General features: G+C 36.4%; 1 protein-coding gene across 4 annotated transcripts in view; it reads right to left on the bottom strand.

Moving 5' to 3' along the window:
- Window positions 1-19,238, bottom strand: part of LOC122332704 (cadherin-11) — a 63,107-nt gene that overhangs the window by 20,630 nt on the left and 23,239 nt on the right. For 3 of the 4 annotated variants that reach the window (XM_043230077.1, XM_043230076.1, XM_043230078.1), the window contains exons 3-5: window positions 10,188-10,482; window positions 9,934-10,053; window positions 6,448-6,615 (exon numbers count right to left, since the gene is read on the bottom strand). In XM_043230077.1, the coding sequence (XP_043086012.1) occupies window positions 6,448-6,615; window positions 9,934-10,053; window positions 10,188-10,482 (583 nt within the window). The remainder of the gene's footprint in view (window positions 1-6,447; window positions 6,616-9,933; window positions 10,054-10,187; window positions 10,483-19,238) is intronic. The other variant, XM_043230079.1, reaches the window with a different exon arrangement.

Raw genomic sequence — 19,238 nt, 5'->3', positions numbered from 1 at the left:
ACTGACAGAAACCCATAAGCCTTATCAAATCCACAGTCACTCACACTCACCTCAAACTTTGATATCACACACACACACGCAGCACATACAGCAACCGTCTTATCTTCATAAAAATCATCAAATATTTCATACACACGTACACGCAGATGCTCCCTACGCCCGTGATAGCAAACCACACTTTCATATCTTTCCTTCAAATGTGCAGCGGAGAGGTTTTTAGCGCTCTGAGAGAGCTGCGCCGAGAATGAAAGCAGCCACGGATCACGGGTCAGCGGGCGCGAGGCTTGTTTGAAAGACTCGGCGACGCTATTTGCATCGCTGTGGATCGGCCCTGTTGAGAGTCGGGACTCAATCCGCCACCAGGACACGGCGTCCTTAACGCACCGACAGGACCTGGAAATAAAGCGCGGCGTCCTGAGAGATACGCAGGATGTAAGGTTAAGATGCTCAGGGACTTGTTTGTTCAGTCTGTGATCACTGATAGATCCTGCAGAGCGCTGAATCGCTGAAGAGGATCAACGTACACAATCGCTGTAAAGCAGGCTTTTTCGGTTCCTGGCCTATCGCTACACAATTCAGGCGGCTTCCTAATCTAAGAGGCTACATGTCCAGAATTTTACATTTAAAATAAGTCAGTTTATTCTGGGATGGATGTGAGAACCAGAAGGGCGTGAGTGACATTTTTGGTGATAAGGATATACATAAGAAAGTGATATATGAGCTCTTCTATTGGCAAAAGTACTGCCACATAGCCTAGCTATACATCGCGTTTAGAAAGAATGATCATTTCTATATTTTTATGACATACGCAAAACATAGACTCTGCCTTGTATGATGGTCATCATTCCCGTCGGATTTCAAACGGAATTGATTTCAAACACTCGCCGCTATCTTAACGCTGGTGTTGTCTGTTAACTTTGTGATCCACTGACCCTCTCTAGACGAGGTGAGGCCAAAAAAACCCACAGGAAGCACCGGTGAGACCCGATCAGGGCCCCGGAAGTCACAGTGGACAGCCTCCTGGTTTTCATCCAAAATATCTTCAATTGTGTTTAGAAGACCAAATAAGCTTTTGCGGGTTCGGAATGACGCGGAAGGTAGTGGTTAATGACCAAATGTTCATTTTGGGGTGAAGTAACCCTTTAAAGATGCAAAAATCTGTATGTTTTTCCAACTGGCCTTACTATGCACAATACAGTAAAATTAAGTTTTTGTAATGTTTTTAAAATAAGCCACTTATTCTCACCAAACCTGTGTTTATTTGATCCCATATGCAGTAAAAACGGCAATACTCTGAAATATTTTTCAAATGTAACATTTCTTATTGAATATATATTTTATAAATTGAATATATTTAAATATTATATATATATACAACATTTTGTTTCACGTGAAACTTTAGAAATCATTCCAATATGCTGATTTGTTGTTCAAGAAGCTTATTTATTTATCATTACCATTATTAACCAGTCGCTGCTCAATATTTCCGTGCACTAGTATTTCTTCTTCTATTGATCCCACACAACAGTTAGCGCAGGTCAGTTAAATGTGTGTCAAAGAACAGGTGGCAGGGATTCTGGAAGGTATTATTTCAGCATTTCGCTTGGTTAACACCGCATTAGCATGCGCCTTCATTATTTCTCATACATTATTAGCAGTCAGAGATATCGTGTTAACTTAATGTGTTACCTTAAGAGATTAATTAAATATGTTCTACAGCATAATTTTTTTAAAGTTAAAACATTTTATCTAATGTTTCTCCCCAATATATTATTTATAGGTCTTTTTTGCCTTTTTGATTATATAGGACAGGGGAGGAAGAGAGAGAAAGAAGAAAAACGAGATCGGAAAATGAACACACAGGTCGTATTGGAACCAGCATTCGTGTGATCGTGTGGCTCTTAAATGTGCAAATGAGCACATCGGTTGAATCCAGAATATCATAAATTTATGCCATACTGTATGTGCCAGAAATAGCATTCTAGTGTGCTCTCTATCCCTTGTGCCATTATATATCACTGTGTGACATTATAACTGACTCTCCCTCTCTGCGATGTCTAAAACAGCAATTAGAGAGCGAGTGTCTCGTAAAAACTAGAGCCGTCAAACAATCACATTTAATTGAATTTATTACATGAAATGCAAATTCATTTAGCAAATGAATCACAATTAGGTGCATTTTCTCTGCATTTTCACAAATAAGGGTAATTTGACATATCAATAGGCATCATGAAAAATTATTTTGAAGGTGAATATCTAGTTTGTTTTATTTGCATACGTCTGAACTTAAACCTGTCACTCGTGTAGTGCTTTCGCCTTGCAGTCGATAAAATAAAAAGCCACCTTCAGACAAATCAAGTCAGTCAAATTAAAAACTTGTACATAAAATAACATGCAAAGCTTAGAACTCAACAAACCAGTTGTTTTGTTTGTGAATCAGATGAAGCCCCAAACAAATGACTCTCATCATCTGATTCTTTTAATGAACAGTAACTATTTACTGGTTTGAATAATTCTGAATCAGTAATTATGTCAGTAATGCCTATTGTAGTTTTAGGCTAGTTATCTATTTAGTGATAAGCATATCACTTATCATCGCACAAAAGTATAAGCAAGAAAGACTGTCTGACTCTATTTTAGAGGATCAGAATAGAAACTCAGTAAGAGAATGGTGACAGAAGCGTGTCCTGCTATACAGGAAGTGCTAGGGGAACCCCGAAAACTGAACCAGAATACCAAAATAAATACATCTGGAGTGACCCATGTTGCTACTTTTAATTAAAATCAAGAAAAAAGAGAAAAATATTTCAATTTAATGCTCTGGCTCCTTTTCCATTACCCAGTTTTTAATTAGCCATTTGAAACTGCTTTTAGGCTAATTTTTAAGCACGACCAAGTGTGTCATGCCCTGTTTTAATATTTTAATATTTGATATTGGTTGAGCGGGAATGGGTTTTAATGAAGTTATTACTTTATGATTTTTACTTGATATTTGGCACATTAAAACTTTATTACTTGCATCACAAACTTTTTTAAATGAGGGGAAAAAAGGGCCTGGGTGACCAGGGGTCAGTGAATTAAACTACCCAGTAATTTAATGGTTTTAAAAATGCACAGAAATGATAGAGACTCAATCAGCTGGTTAGATGAAGCAAATTCACCACTTCACTGGGTTTTAAGCCGTTTTCACTGTCAAGCTGCCGCTTGCTTAATCGCTAACCTGTGGGGCTAATGTGAGGGATGAGGTATGAATCAGCAGTCACAGTGAAAAACATGACAAAATGTTTCATGAATTAATCCGTTCTACCATTTATTAATCCTGTTCAAAAGATTGCATACTTTCACTTATGATTTTGTCTCTGTCCTTTGGTTTCCCAGCATGCTCTGCACTTGAGATGTCTTATTGATTTTTCTTTTCTGAGCGACTCAAACACAACTATCACAAGTGGTTACTGATGTTTAAGAAGGAAGCGTGCAATATTAATAAAAAAAGAAAATATGTAGAACATAGAAACAAGATATATCTGAGTATACATACACACAATCATTTTGCTTAAATATTGTACATCTATGTTATATATATTTATTTATTTGTAAGTATGACTTAAGTATGGACTAGACAAGATGAACTTTTTTCTAATTCAATAATTTTAAAATTTCTAAAATTTAAAATTTTCATATAAATATTTAATCTAATGTTTCTTTTTTACTTAATTTTATATGCGCTTTATTTTCATATTTTGTACCCGTTTTACTACAAGTTTTTGAATAACAGTTTTAGTTTTTATTTAACAATAATTTAAAAAGCCGCACTGGACTGGATTAAACTAGATCAGACCGGCTTAGATGTTCAGACTACAGGGTTGCCATGTTTTCACAGCAAAACCCATCCAATTGCTGCTCAAAACTAGCCCAAAATTCAAAAAATTGTGTTCTGGTGGACTTAAATGCTCATTTTTTTGGCGACGCTGGTATACTAAAATAAAACCAGTCTAGAATAAAACACCTTTCAGAGATTCGAATCTATAATTGAAGCACAACAAATATGATACGGCGTAATATTCAGCTAACGTTATTAAACATTTCTAGGGAAATAATCCATTTCGAACAGTTCAAACTGGCGATTGAATTTATGCAGCTAAGTAATTGTGTACGTCACGACTCTCTAGTGTACGACTGATAAGATCGCGTCCCAATCACACAGAATATAATACAGCAGACGCGAGTCGGTCCCTCGTGTGCCATCTTCTGACATCACGCCCACAGTCTCCGAACCACCGCTCACGTCTTTGAGCTGTCAATCAATTACTGCAATAAGATGGCATCCGCAGCATGAACAGAATGAGTGTAATAAGCTCGCTGCGGCTAACAAGTGGACAGAAGTGCAGTCAGGAAAATAGGACAGAGTGATTTAAAGTAGAAGAGAAATAAAGCATGAATCCATTTCAAAAGGTTACATCATGTCACACACAAACCTGAAAGCCCACATCTCTTCTTTTCCTGCTGGTTTGTCTGACCGGGGACGTGGAAACAGCACTTGTGATGTTAGCAAACAGTGCACTGCGTGTCATTAGAGCAACTAATGGACAGCGTGTATGCTGACGGGGATATAAAGAGCCCACACTGAGACTCTTTGATCTTTGCAACAAAATAGCTATTGAATTCAGAGTTTATATGCTCTGAAAGAGAGCTCATGGAAAATAAATGAGACTAGACTACACTAAGACTGAAACAGAACAGTGAACACTAGACAAGAGCGGAATATGAGTAGACCAGTTCATAACAGAGTAGGCTAGAAAGACTTTATATTATTTGCATACTATTATAATAATTATTAAAACGCTTTGAATGAGCCTTCATATTAATTCTAGTTTAAGTCATTTTGTTATATGCTTTTCAGTTGTTTTTTGTTTGTTGGTTTGTTTTTTTATATTTGTATTTAGCAAAAATAGATTTATATTTTAGCTTTAGTTTTTAGCAATTTTAGTACTTTCATTTTATTTCAGTTAGCTATAGTTCAGTATTTTTTTGTTAATCTAATATTTATGTTATTCGTGTTTTTACGCAGATTTTATCTAAAAATGATCAACGGACTTGAAGATAACAAGTGTGGTGTACTAAACTAGAATAGATAAACGTTAAGATGAAATAGACTGTACTGGAACAGACAGAGCAGACTAGACTAGAACAGACCAGATTAGAACAAAACAGGAATACTAGAAATAATTTTAATAATACAATAAAACAGTGCAGTATAGTAAAATGGAAGAGGTCAAAGTAGGCCTAATTAAATAAGATGATACAACTGAATAAATAGACTAGAGTAGACTATACTAAAACAGATGGGAGCAGAACAGTGAACACTAGAATAGAATAGAATAGAATAGAATAGAATAGAATAGATATTATCCTTCATAGAATAGAATTGAAATTATACGTAATAGAATTATCCTTAATAGAATAAACCCATTCATATTATATAGACCAGATTACATATGGTCTTTCATAGCATAGAATACAACAGAATAGCACAACTAGATAAAATAAAGCAGAATAGAATAGTGGACTATATATGACTAGAATAGAATAGGATAGAAAAGTGGAGTAGATTAGATTAGATATCATCATTCACAGATAAGTACATAACACAATAGAAAAATACAGCATAATAGAAAAGTATATGATATAATTGAATGGTAAAATTTAGTACAATAGAGTACACTAAACTGAACTATACTAAATCTGCCCGGATTAGATAACCGGAATAAAACAATGCTCAGTAAACTAGACTAGACTAATACAATCAAATTAAATAGAGAATAGAATAGAATAGAATAGAATAGAATAGTAGCTAGACTACACTAGAAATGAAAAGAGTAACCTGGACTAGATTAGCTAGAATAGAACAAAGCCCATAGACTAGACTAGACTACACTAATACAATCAAAATAAATAGAGAATAGAATAGAAGATTATTCTTCATAGATTAGCTAGACCAGACTAGAAATAAAAAGAGTAACCTGGACTAGACTAGACTAGACTAGTTAGAATAGAACAAAGCTCATAGACTAGACTAATACAATCAAATTAAATATAGAATAGAATAGAATAGAATAGAATAGAATATTAACCTTCATAGAGTAGCTAGATTAGACTAGAAAGGAAAAGAGTAACCTGGACTAGACTAGACTAGTTAGAATAGAACAAAGCTCATAGACTAGACTAATACAATCAAATTAAATAGAGAATAGAATAGAATATTAACCTTCATAGAGTAGCTAGACTAGAAATGAAAAGAGTAACCTGGACTAGACTAGACTAGCTAGTATAGAACAAAGCTCATAGACTAGACTAGAAGAGATTAGAAGTGTAATAAATGACATTAGAATTCATTCAACCGAAAGAGCAGTAGACTAGAGTAGGCAGGGTTTTTGATGTGTGACTCACTTTGAGTGAAGCGGGGCGGGTTGTCATTGACGTCACTGAGGTGCACAGTGAGAGTGGTGGTCCCTGTCAGACCCCCTTGATGGCCACCCATGTCTCTTGCCTGGAGCACCACCTGGTACTGCGCCTGTGCTTCTCTGTCCATATCAGGGACCGCTGTGCGCACGATACCTGCCGAGAGAGAAAGAGACAGGAACAGATCACACAGAGCAAACATCACTTTGCTTTGGCAATACTGAGCAACTTTCATGCCAGTAAGGTAATTAGATAAAACTGGAGTGAATTAAAAGGAATCGCATTGAACATCCTACACCTCACACTGCTGTCCTGCCCTGAGTTTCATTCGCAGAAACTTCAGCAGAATACAGATACTGATGGGTCAGACAGATATTACAGTAGATGGAGCTGTCACTTGTTCTTACATTCCTGTGAATATTGTACATTTATTGTACATATGCCTTGAAAACTTACGTTATTCTACACCGCTGTTGCTGATCCTGCTGATTTGTGACCAAGATAATTTTATCTAGCTAGGGAACATAGATGAATTTGCAAAAATGACATATTAGTCTTGAAAGCATGAGTCAGAATGTGCTGAAAAAACACAAACCAATCAAAAATATTTTGCCTATGTCATCGTTTTACAGCGAAAGTGTTTGGGGACAAGGATGAAGGTTGTTCGGTAAGTTTTGCTTATCCTTTTGTTTTTAATCAATTTTTAATGTTATTGTTGTGCTAAGGCTGTATTCATTTAGTCAAAAAAAGAAAATATATATAAAAAAAGCGATATTGTGAAATATTATATATATACGTCATTTGTAAAAATTGATATGTGATTTATTCCTGCAATTGCAAAACTGAATTTTCAGTGTTATTTGATGAATAGAAAGTTTATTTGAAATAGAAATCTTTCGTAACGTTAACGTTTTTCCTAGCATCTTTTGATCAAAATAATGCGTTCTATTTATATGAAGGCATAAAGTATCTCATCAAGCGCTTCAAATAAATACATGTTAGCATATAAAGCACATTGTTTGTAAAGAAAGGAACATTTTAAATGGAATAAAATGTAAAATAAATGAATTAATAATATTTCAAATGGATCGTTTTTTTTGTGCTGAAGTCTCTGAACAGAATCTGGTCAATATTCATGAAAAATGAAATAATAAAATATTGCAGACTTCAGTTATCTCAGTAACTTCCACTTGCTTGTCATATAGAATGTAGAAAATAATACAGAGTAAAAATAATGTAATAAATAGAATATAATTAATAGTATTGAAGTGTAAAAGCAAGAGAATACAGTCAAGATAAGTGTGATCAGAACGTATTTAAGGAACAAAAATAAACCTTTTCAGGAAACAGGAAGCTGAATTCCTTTCAACTGTCTTAGAGTGACAGCGATATGCTTTCAGGTTAATGATCGTGATAAATTCACTTGACCGTTTCGATGACCGCTTTGATGACAGTACCGGTTTCTGCAGCAACAAGACTGATCTGTTATGAGTTCTTTTTTCAAACATTATTCATTATACTCATTACAAACATTACAGATACGCTATGAGCTGAGTGCATGTGTCTAATGATTCTGCTGGACCACCGCCCAACAAACCTCTCAAAGAAATTTTACTTAAAGGGGGTACATGAAACGGAGAACCAATGTTCTTCAAACTTACATATTTAAGAGGTTACAGAACTCAAAACTCAAAAAATATTATTCTTTTCGACCCAAAATTGAAATCAGGCTCATGTCTGTCCTTTAAATCACAAACCTTGACTGTACTGATGCTGTATAAAGATGGTAAGACCAAACTCTTTTTTCGTTTTTCAGTCATTGCTTTCCTAAAGACCCGAGCATTCGTTTATTTTTATTACATATAAAGAATGAGCTTGTTCTTCGCACTTTACAGCCGGCTGTTTTGTTCTTAGTGACAATGCAGGTAAGCATATTTAGTTTTCATTTTACAGTGTTTGTAATAAACGTCAAAGGCAGAATTTAACACTATAAAGACACCAAATGCATCACTGTTCGAGTGTCGCTAATGCAATCAGCACATGCCCACGCACAGGCAGCATCTTTTGTAAAACGACAAGTAATAATAGTACTTTTAAACCAAAATACCGAAAATTAAGCATGCAAAAGCAATTACCACGCTGAGACAGAGGGTTGCAATCGTTGTGGCTGTATTGCATTGTTCGGTTTCTTCTGCCTTGGGCTCAAATATATAAGGCTCTATCAGAGCGCTTGCCATTTCGAGTATTAAAGCGCGTTTTATGAAGACGGCCAATCACAGCGGTGGGTGTTTGCTTCTGTTTCTGCAAGAGGTAACACCCCTCGAAACTGTTTTATTTCTCAGAGAAACTGAAAATAAAAGGTAGAAAACGATCATTTCTTCCAAACATTGGACCTGTTTTGGTGCAAAAAACAACATCGCAGCTCTCAGATTTCATTAAAAATACCTTAATTTGTGTTCTGAAGTTTAACAAAGGTCTTACGGGTCTGTAATGACATGAGGCTAAGAAATTACTGAGCATTCTTGGCAGCAAAAATAACCCTGTCCACGTCTTTTCATCATCGACGTTTCACTGCATTTCTTTAATAAAGTAGCTTTTGGCAAGGGTGCTATATGACATTTTTTGACAGTACTAAAAATAGCATTAGATATTTGCAGCTATTTAATGCTCAGTTCACATTGTTTTTCTGATAAAAAGCGTCCTGTATCTGAATGTTTTGGCCTGTGTGTTTCCGCCCAATAGCATTTTGACACCCTGGGTTGCCCGTTGGTGGAAAACACAGCGTATAGGACCATTTACACAGAACACGTCTTTTTATGCCTCCTCCATCATGTTGCAGTTAAATAAAATGCCAACTCTAAACGAAAACGTGCAAAAACGTTTAACTTGACACAGTGTCTTATAAATGCATGCTCATGTGCGTGAATGCACGTCTGTTTAGCAACAGAAAAACAATGGAAAAGTAGCACACTGGAATGGAAAAGATGGATAAATCAGCTCGTCAACTGACAGTGTAAGGCTGGTGATACACGAGGCAACTTTCTAAGCAATGTTGCCGTCAATGGGCGAGACGCCGGGCCAACGATTGATCTAAATTATCCAGGCAGAAATTTGTTACCCATTCTCAATTGGAAAGTGCTCAAGAAACATTGCTCAAAAGAAGTTGCCTGGCAAAACTGCTCAAAAATTGCCCAGTGTACCATCAGCATAAGGCTTGTCGCCTTTCATTGTCTGATGCACTCGTTCCTATCGCAGGAGAATTGGGAGAAACAACAGAAGGTACCTATTTCAGCTACCAGCTATCAATATTACACTATGCATTTAATGTCAAAAGAGTTGATGCAAACTGTTGGTAAAATTGGCCCATTATAAACTAACCTTGAGAGATATAATATAAAATTCAGCATTTCATCACCCCTTAAAAATGAAAAAACATTGCATTGCTAATCGTAAAGAATAAAAGCGAACGCACACCTGACTGCGGGTCCACAGTGAAGTACTGCTGGCCTTGAATCACTGAATACACAAGTTTGGCACTATTCCCATACGTTGGGTCATCAGCATCTGTGGCTGTCACTTGAATAACCGATGTGCCTAGGGAAAGAGAGAGAGAGACGAAATAGGAGATATTTTTGACAAACTCAAGGTTCAACAAGCATGTGACCCTTTTCCACACACAGCTGACAGCAGTCAGAGGGCATTTGCGTGCGTGCAGCCGGGCGCAGTACCGATGTTGGCCATCTCGGGGACGGTGGCGCTGTACGGGCCGCCCTGGAACACAGGCGGGTTGTCGTTGATGTCTTGCACACGGATGATGAACTGGGATGAAGGCTCCAGGGCTCGGCCGGTCTGTCGGTCTGTTGCCGTGGCGATAAGGCGGTACTGGTCCTTTTCCTCACGGTCTAGGGGTTTGGTGACGTGGATGTTCCCAGTTCTGCTGTCAATAACGAACACCGAACCGGCCCCCTCACCTTTTAATATGTATTTGGTTCGTCCGTCCCCTCTGTCAACGCTCGAATGAAGCTGGAGGAATGAAGAATATCGGAATTTGTCAGAAAATTCACAAAGCCATCAAAAAAGCATGTACGTACAGTATAAAATGCACTCATGATATATATTGTATTACAACTGTTTTCACAATACTTTCATATATAATAATTTGGTTGAAGACTTGGTTGAAGCTAAATAATTTACTATGTTCAAACACTCGTAACTACTTAAAGTATTAGTACCATATAAAGATGCAATTAATATTACTGTGATTCAGTAATGTCAATATTTGTATTATTTTTAAAAAAAATTTTATTTCATTTGATATTAGGGGTAAAAAACATATTATTTAATTCAGCAAGGAAGTATTAAATTTACATTTTAAATCACATATAAAAAAAAAACAAAAAAAAAAAAAATAATAATTATATATATTGTTTTTTTTTTTGTCTTACAATATTACCATTTATACTGTATTATATTATGCAGCCTTGGTGAGTATTAGAGACTTCTTTCAAAAACATTAAATATATAAATATATAAATGCATATAAATATTCATAAAACAAACAATAATACCAACCCCAAACATTTAAACACATTTCTTAAGCCATATACGCATATTTATTTTTTATTCGTAAACATTTGCTGCATACCTGAAAGATGTAATGTAGATCTAGAGTAGACTTTGAGATATGGACAACAATATCCCCTAAATTTATAATGCATTTCATGCACAGGCACCACAGAAGGTGTTACCAAAATCCAATGCTATTTTCTCACTTGGCTAATATTCTTTTCTAAAAACATCCCGTGAAGATAATGACTTAAGAGACCAACTGGTTCCATGTGAATAAATAACTCCATAAGGTAATGAGATGTGTTTGTTGTTTTCAGTAACTGAGACCCTCTAAGGCCGAACCACACAGATTTAATATCCAAATATAAAAAATGATACGGGAAAAAAAAAAACGGTCCGTAATAAACGAGCAGCTTCCTCGTTTTTGCAGCCACTGCTAATAAAAAAGGCATTTGCCTTTTTAATACTTTCCGACAAAGTCATAATTGCTCTGGTTGAGCTCTGGGCAGGCAGACTAATCCAGGATCACTGTGAAAGGGCACCTTTCACCAGGGGCTAAAAAAGACCTCTGTATCCAGATATCCAGTGTGCCTGATATGAGGAACACCAGGTGTTTTTGGACTGATAGGGGCCTGATGATTGGCCGGGCAGAAAATTCATTAGCTCAGCCGACCAATAAGGTCACAGGGGAACTGTGAGGAACACGAACATGAATGTGCCAAATAAACCTGTAAAACCAAACATGATTCGGCCGCGAAGAACACAGTAGATTTCAAGCTGCACAGAGTTCTCTGCATACTGCAGCCTATTTTTCATTTAAATATGGAAACATAACACCGTCTGTCATCACTGCAATTCAAAAAAGAAAAAAAAAAAAGCAGTTATTTTGCATTTTTAATCCAGAAAATCATTTTAACTCTCGGCAGTCTGATTAAAAATGATTCACAATGACATGGTTGATGTAGTTTATATTTGGTTATTTATGTATATACCATAAAAAAGACCTAAAACACGTAAAAGAATCACTCGATCATTGCATTTTTTTATAACCTGTGCAAATCGATGCGATTGTTCTCATTTGACAATTATTCGTTTTGGACTTCTGATGCGAACTTATTGTATGTTACGTGAACAATAAGCAGAAATATTGCAGCCAAGCATAAAGCCTGCAGTGTCAGAAAGCCGGTCTATCGTCCAAACCCGAAGCAAAGCACAACCCACTTTGACGTACCATGACAGCAACGGCAAATAAAGTGATGAATGATAAATGATAAATGATGTGTGACATGCTAGCGCGGACCTCACCGGTTGTTGTGCCCCATGCATGCGCATTTTGGTTTTAACGGCAGCTGAGCGTGAACATTTGAGCCTCTTTTTACGTTTAATGTCGGTTGCCAAACCCACTTAAACGAACGTACTGCTACCTACTGCACAACAACTGCATGACAGCTGACATTAAATAAACGTACCTTGGGGCACAAAAAACGCACAAACTAGTACATATCACTGCGGTTTCCGAAAGAAATGAACACTAGAGGCAGTAAAGCTCAGACACCTTATATTCCTTTTCATACAAATGTAGAGTTTTGATTAAGAAAGCGAAATTTTCGCACAGTTACTTTTTAATATGCTTGTATATTTGAAAAATCGGTTGCTTTTGGACCTTAGCATCACACATACCCAGCTTCATATCTGTGGGTTTTCACAGAGCTCCTGGATCCTGGGTTACTTAACTACGGTTCGACAAAACAGTTCAAATCTGAGTAAAAAGAAAAAGGTTGCATCAAGAAATGTGTTTTTATATCAGTTTTGCACTTGTTAACGCTAACGGTAGGTTCAGGGTTGGATTTGGTGTAATATTTCCAACATGATAGAGCATTTAGCTTTTAGCAACAGTCCCTGGATATTTGAATTCTGAACCGCCGCAGTACATACGCAATAGATAGCCAACACCGATTAAAAAATTAAAAATAAAGAAGCCCGGATCATCCCCGACCCTCGAGATCGACTCAGGGCATCCTTAAAAACAAGATAATTGCAGCTTTTTATCTCGCAGTTCTGACTATTTTGCAACAGTGAACTTGCGTCTTTCAATTCGGACTTTTCCCCGCGCTATTAAAATTGTATCTCGCAATTATCAAGATCGAAAGGCGGAACTGCGAGTTTATATCGCGAGACTCCGACTTAACTTACAATTCGGAGAAAAGGTTACACTTGCCAAAAAAAAACACAAATAAAAACAATTGCCGAAATTGAACGTCGCAGTAGTTTTTTATTCAGTGGCGGAAATGAGCTTCCATCTGTTTCAAGCTGGCCTCAATCGATCGATCGATTAAAAAACTCGAATGACAATAATAATACAGAATACAGCTGAATTACCGCCATCGAGCGTACAGTAGAAGCTATGCTCAATTTGGAAAAAAAACATTCAACTATTGTACATTCAAGGTACTTTAAGTGGGCACTATCTGTTTATCTGCACACTGCAGATGTAGTATGAACAGTGTGCTAGTATTGTGACATAACCGTTCTCTGGATTTCCCCCTCACCTGCACACACACACACACACACACACACACACACACAATGGCAGTCTACATGTCCATCTGTGTTTTCTTCATCCTCTCCTCTCAGCTGTTTGCCTCTCACCCTCTTTGTCCATCTGTTTCACACTCTCCCTCTCTCTCCGTCTTTCTGTTTGTCCATCTGTTTAACCCTCATCTAACACCTCTCTGTCATGTTTATCCATCCATCTTCCAGTCTCATGGAACCCCCGAATGTTTTTTCGACAGCTAATATTCTGCCTTTGTCCGCGTCTGTAAGTGCGTGTGAGGGAGGAGAGGAGAGTTTAACGGGAATTAAGTTATTATTTCTAAGCTGGGTCAGGGTGAGAGAGAGAGAAGTGAGCTGACGGCCAGCTAGAGGGAGCTGAAGGGATTATTCATCCTTCAGTCGGGTCTCTTTCTCCGTCTTATCTTTGTCTTGTTCTCGCAGCTTTTTGGAGTAGTGCTTTAGTACAGAAGGAGTGTGTGCGTGTGTGTGGTCAGAAGAAGGCTTTGCAGTGGTTTCCCATCCTGTGATCACACTAACGCTCGGCATGCTGGGAAACTGAAGTGGGTTGAGGGAGCTTGTGATTAAAGGAGCTCTTAGGTTCTTTCCTCCTGCGTCTAAAATCTCTTCCCCCTGCTTTTAGTCTTAAAACAGTGACAACTTTCTGTCTTCTGCCTTTCTTTTTCAATTCTTTGACTCTCTCTCTCTCAACCCATTTCTCTGTACTTTGTAGACTTCCGCGCTGCTTTTTAGACTACAAGATGTCAAACACACTCCCACATCCTCAGCACAAATATACAACAAGTACAGACACACAGTCATCTCTATGGTGCGCATGTACGAGATTGATATATAGGCTAGATGGACAAACTGCAGCTTATTCTGTTCAAAAATTGCCCTGTGACCATTTACATATCACTCTGTTTAATGGTAGGACTATCTGAGCAAAAATGCTCGGCGGTTTTTCATTTTATTTTTATTTATTAACATTTATTTGAAAAAGGACGATGTGCAATTTTGACATTAATGTTTTCATTTCATGCATTGTACTGATGGCTAGTTTTCATCAGCCTTAAACTAAACGCTAAATATATTTAATTGATTTGACACTAAACCTGTAATCCAGGCAATACATTGATTATTTTTTGCATATTTAAATATCAGTGCTATGAAATAATTTTTTTGGCTGTTTTCTATAACAAACTATAAAATAATTTCTATAAAAATGGCAATGGCAAATAGTTTAATATTTAATTTGATTACATTAATAACTAAGTTTAAGTCATATTTACAAGAAATTTTGAAATGCTACTACGTAGAAGGAACATTGCTGTTAAAAGCACCTTATTTATTTAATGTGTTTGTACAACAAATGTTATTGCATTTCATTATTTGTTCATATACCAGTACTGTCAAATGTAAAAAGTGCACAATACACTACTTGAAATTATTCATTATTGAATTTTATAAATATAAATAATCACAGAGAAAATCATGTGATTATTTGCAATTAAATTTTTTCATACTTTCAGCACTATTTTTTTATGTTAAAAACTTCAAGCAAGAAATTAAATAAATATATAAGATAGTATATATAACATATATACTACTACTACTACTACTACTACTACTAATAATAATAATAATAATAATAATACCACAACATGATAGCCTGTGATTCTGGTTTTGACGAAATCCAGTTTTTACTTTGTGCAAAACTTTTGCACATTTAAAATGCCAGAACTTTTTTTTTTTTTTTTTTAAATCAATTTATATTGCTTTTTATGTAAGTAAATCAAAATGTTAATACAATAAAACAATGCCAATAAAAACAATACTAATAAAGAATAAAGGTGCCAAAAACTACTCTTATTGATTTTTCTGTTCTATTCTTTATATCTTATAATTCATTCTTCATCAAGCTTGCATTACCCAGCTTTTCTCGCAGAAACGCACACATGCAAACACATGCTTCAGGGATGCATGTATCGCTGGACCCGTCTGGATTAACCGATCTGTGCGTTGATCATCCCTCGTTATCATGTGCGTTTTGCCTCATCACCACACGAACACCAACTCTGCACCGCTGTGCATCTGACAGCATGAAAATTTAAATCTACAAATTAGCCCTGAAAATACCTTTATGCACATGCACACACAGATGCATTTGCATACGTCAGACCGGAGCTGTATATTCAGTGATGGCAGCGCTCAGCCGTAGCAGAACATGAGTGCACAAGCTGTCAGACTGTTTTAAATAAGTGAGGTAAGAACATGGATTCATAATCCCATATTAACACTCGTCCTTCTATGGAGCGCACACTCGCTGGAGAAACAGCCCTGCATTAACTCACAAAGACAGATGCTATGTTTGCAACGGACGTACTTCATGCTATTTAAAAAATATATGCATACAGTGTTTAAGACGATTCAGTTCTGAACGGCTAAAATCAAAAACTATTGGGAAAGTTAATCAGTTATACAACAAAATGCTTAAAAAGTAGAAGGGGTTTTTATTACTTTATGCTTATCAAGTCTGCATTTATTTGATTTAAAATACAATAAAACACTGTTTTGATATATTATAATTTTAAAGAAACTGCTTTCTATTTGAATATCTTTTAAGATGTAATTTATTCCTGTGATGCAAAACTGAATTTTAAGCATCATTACTTACAGTCTTCGGTGTCGCACGATCCTTTAGAAAACAAACATTAATTGAATGATTATGAATGCAGTGCTGATTGGAAACCGTGAAAAATAATGTCCAGGATCCATTTAATAAAAAAAGTAAGATTATAAATACCTCTACTGTCAATATAATATGTCCTAGCAGAGTACCTACTGACCCTACATTCTTACATATCTACCAATTCATACAGGCCTAGTTTATTTTTTCAAACCACAGTATTTTTTTCTGGCACAAAAGCAATTGGGATTTTTGAATGAATGCATGCATGCATGAACAGCTCCTAATTAGTGCGACAGCATCAAACTGGAACGGTTTCATTTATACTAAAAACAACCAACAAGCTAAAAAATAATAAATAAATAAAACACCCTTATATATTTATAAAATGAAAAAAAAAGATGTATAAAAAAATGATGTGATTTAAGGTGACAGAACTCAAAAAAAAAAATCATTGCAGAGGTTGTAAACATATCAAGAGAATTATTCCTTCATAATTTCTCACCCTCAAGTTGCTCCAAGCCAGTATAAATATCTTTCTTCTGCTGAAAATAGAAGAAGATATTTTGAAGAATATTGGTACTGTGTTCCTCAAAAAAATTATTAATATGGAAGTCAATGGGGACTGGAAACTGTTTAGATACCCTCAAAATATCTTCTTCTGTGTTTAATTTACATGAACCATCTGAACGAAACCTGAATTTCCTAGGGTTGCTTGAAACCATCATTTTTTTCCCTCAAGTCACTCAACTATAAACAATACAACGTGACACTAAAAACCAGCTAAGTGGTGTTTTTCCACTCTATAATACTATACTCTTTGGAAAACAACAGCATTTTGAGAACAGCGGAACTACTGTTACACATGCAGTACATAGCATTAGGACTTTCAGTTAACTGCTCCCCAGCATTGCATACACCCCGAGATACCCATACCGTGTACTGGTTGGTTGAAAATTTGAGAGGCATGAAGGCTTTTGATCATAATAAGAGCTCTGAGGTACGCCGAGTGCTTTTCTTTAGTGCACTCTGAAGCCATTTGTAGTCAGAGAGAGCATGTATGTGTGACAGTGAGAGGCAGAGGAGGAGTCGTTCTTCTGAAGAAAGAGAGGGAGAACACAGAACAAAGCATTCGAGTAGATTTCAAAATCAGCTCTAATAGATATTAGCGGCAGTCAGAGCGGCAAGACCCGGCAGAACTGAGCAGGGCGAGAGACAAACAAGTTTATTCTGACGTTAGAAAGAAAGGATGGTCATGATCAGCGGCTCTGCAATTACTCCAAGATAGTTTAGCAATTTTCACCAGTGCTACCGAAAATAAAAACGGGTCTTTAAAAGCGTTCTGGTAGCATTTAAAATCATCTCGATGACCGTACCCTGGGCAAAGGTCTTCCTGGAAGTGCCTGATATGAAATGTTAGTTCTCAGCTGTTGAAATAAAATACTATCAGGTCCATAATACAGAGTAACTACCTAGTAAGTACTTAGTAGTAGCCATTGTACTTAAATTAAAAAAATGTACTTACAGTGTAACTAAGTTATGGAACGGTTTGTACTTAAAGTTTGCAATTATGTAGATGTAACACGCTGCTACTGTTACACATTTGTAACAGACCGAGTCTGTTACACAGATACTTGTGTAACCAAGTTTTCCACAGGTGTTGCAGACTTTATACAATGTAATTATCAATTCTCACACAGACATAAACTACTTAATAAAGAGTATCAAGATTGTACTTAAGTGTAAGTAGCTGTGTAACATATGTGTAACAGTAGTTGCCTGTTACATCTATAATTACAAACTGTAATTAAAGGCTGTTCCTTAACTTAGTTACATGATAAGTGCATTATTTCATGTAAGTACAACGGCTACTACTAAGTACCTAATTAGGTAATTACTCAATATTATGACAACTTAAATAAAGTGTTACTTACTATCGATATATGTGTATATATAGTGTGGAGTGAGCGCCAAAAATTCAATTTCATTTCCTGCATTTGAACCAAATCCAAACGTTATACGTATATACACATATATTGATAGTATTTTTAAAAAGCAGACTTGCAATTGGACTATGAATGTAAGAGTATAATTATATTTAAATGAAATTCATAGAAATCCAACTATTTGGAATAGTCGAATATTGGAGGATGGATGGATGCATGGATGAAACAATAGAATGACAGATGAATAGATAAATAGATGATGGAAAAACAGATGGATGGGTGGAAAATAGAATAATAGAACAATAGATATAATGATACATAGAATGATAGACAAAATGATGGAACGATATTTAGAACGATAGAAGAATAGATAGATGATAGATGAGTCACAGAGCTGATCACTGAGGCACACGGTGCATGAATCAACGCTCTGCTGATTTTACAGCTAAAGAGGCCCAGACTTCTGCAGGCATTAATATCATGAAATGGCCTCGCTGCTGCACACAAGCCTCGCTGCACTGAGTACAATGCCAAGTGCTGGACGGGGTGGTCTAAAGGAGACCACCACCGGACTCTGTGGAGTGAGGAACCACGTTTGGTAGTCTGATGGTCAAGTTTGGGTTTGGCAGATGTCAGGAGAACGCTACCTGTCCAGATTAACTGATAAGCTCAGCCATCAAGAAGACGTTGAATCAGGACTCGAGCACTGTTTTCCGCGCTCACCCATAGCATGCATAAAGAGAGAGCAGACACAAACAATGTAAAAATACCTGCTTTGGGTAAACACAGTAGGACGTGTCCATGTCTTCTCTTAAATTAACGTATACAGCCGACTAAGAAAGAAACCGAATGTGTGTCAGTTTAGGTCCATGCACTTAGTCTTAAAGAGACAGCAACCTAGAAATACCCACTTCTGTCTTTGTTAAGGACCACAGCTTTAACAAAGATGAATGGGCATTATTTAATTTGTGCAATTGTTGTTGTATTACTGACTGTAGTCGTTATAAATGAAAAGCAAGCTTGTT

The sequence above is a fragment of the Puntigrus tetrazona genome, unplaced genomic scaffold, assembly GCF_018831695.1.
Source record: "Puntigrus tetrazona isolate hp1 unplaced genomic scaffold, ASM1883169v1 S000000148, whole genome shotgun sequence".
NCBI lineage: Eukaryota > Metazoa > Chordata > Actinopteri > Cypriniformes > Cyprinidae > Puntigrus > Puntigrus tetrazona.
Note: the sequence above shows the minus strand (reverse complement) of the source record. Positions and strands in the feature narration are given on the sequence as shown.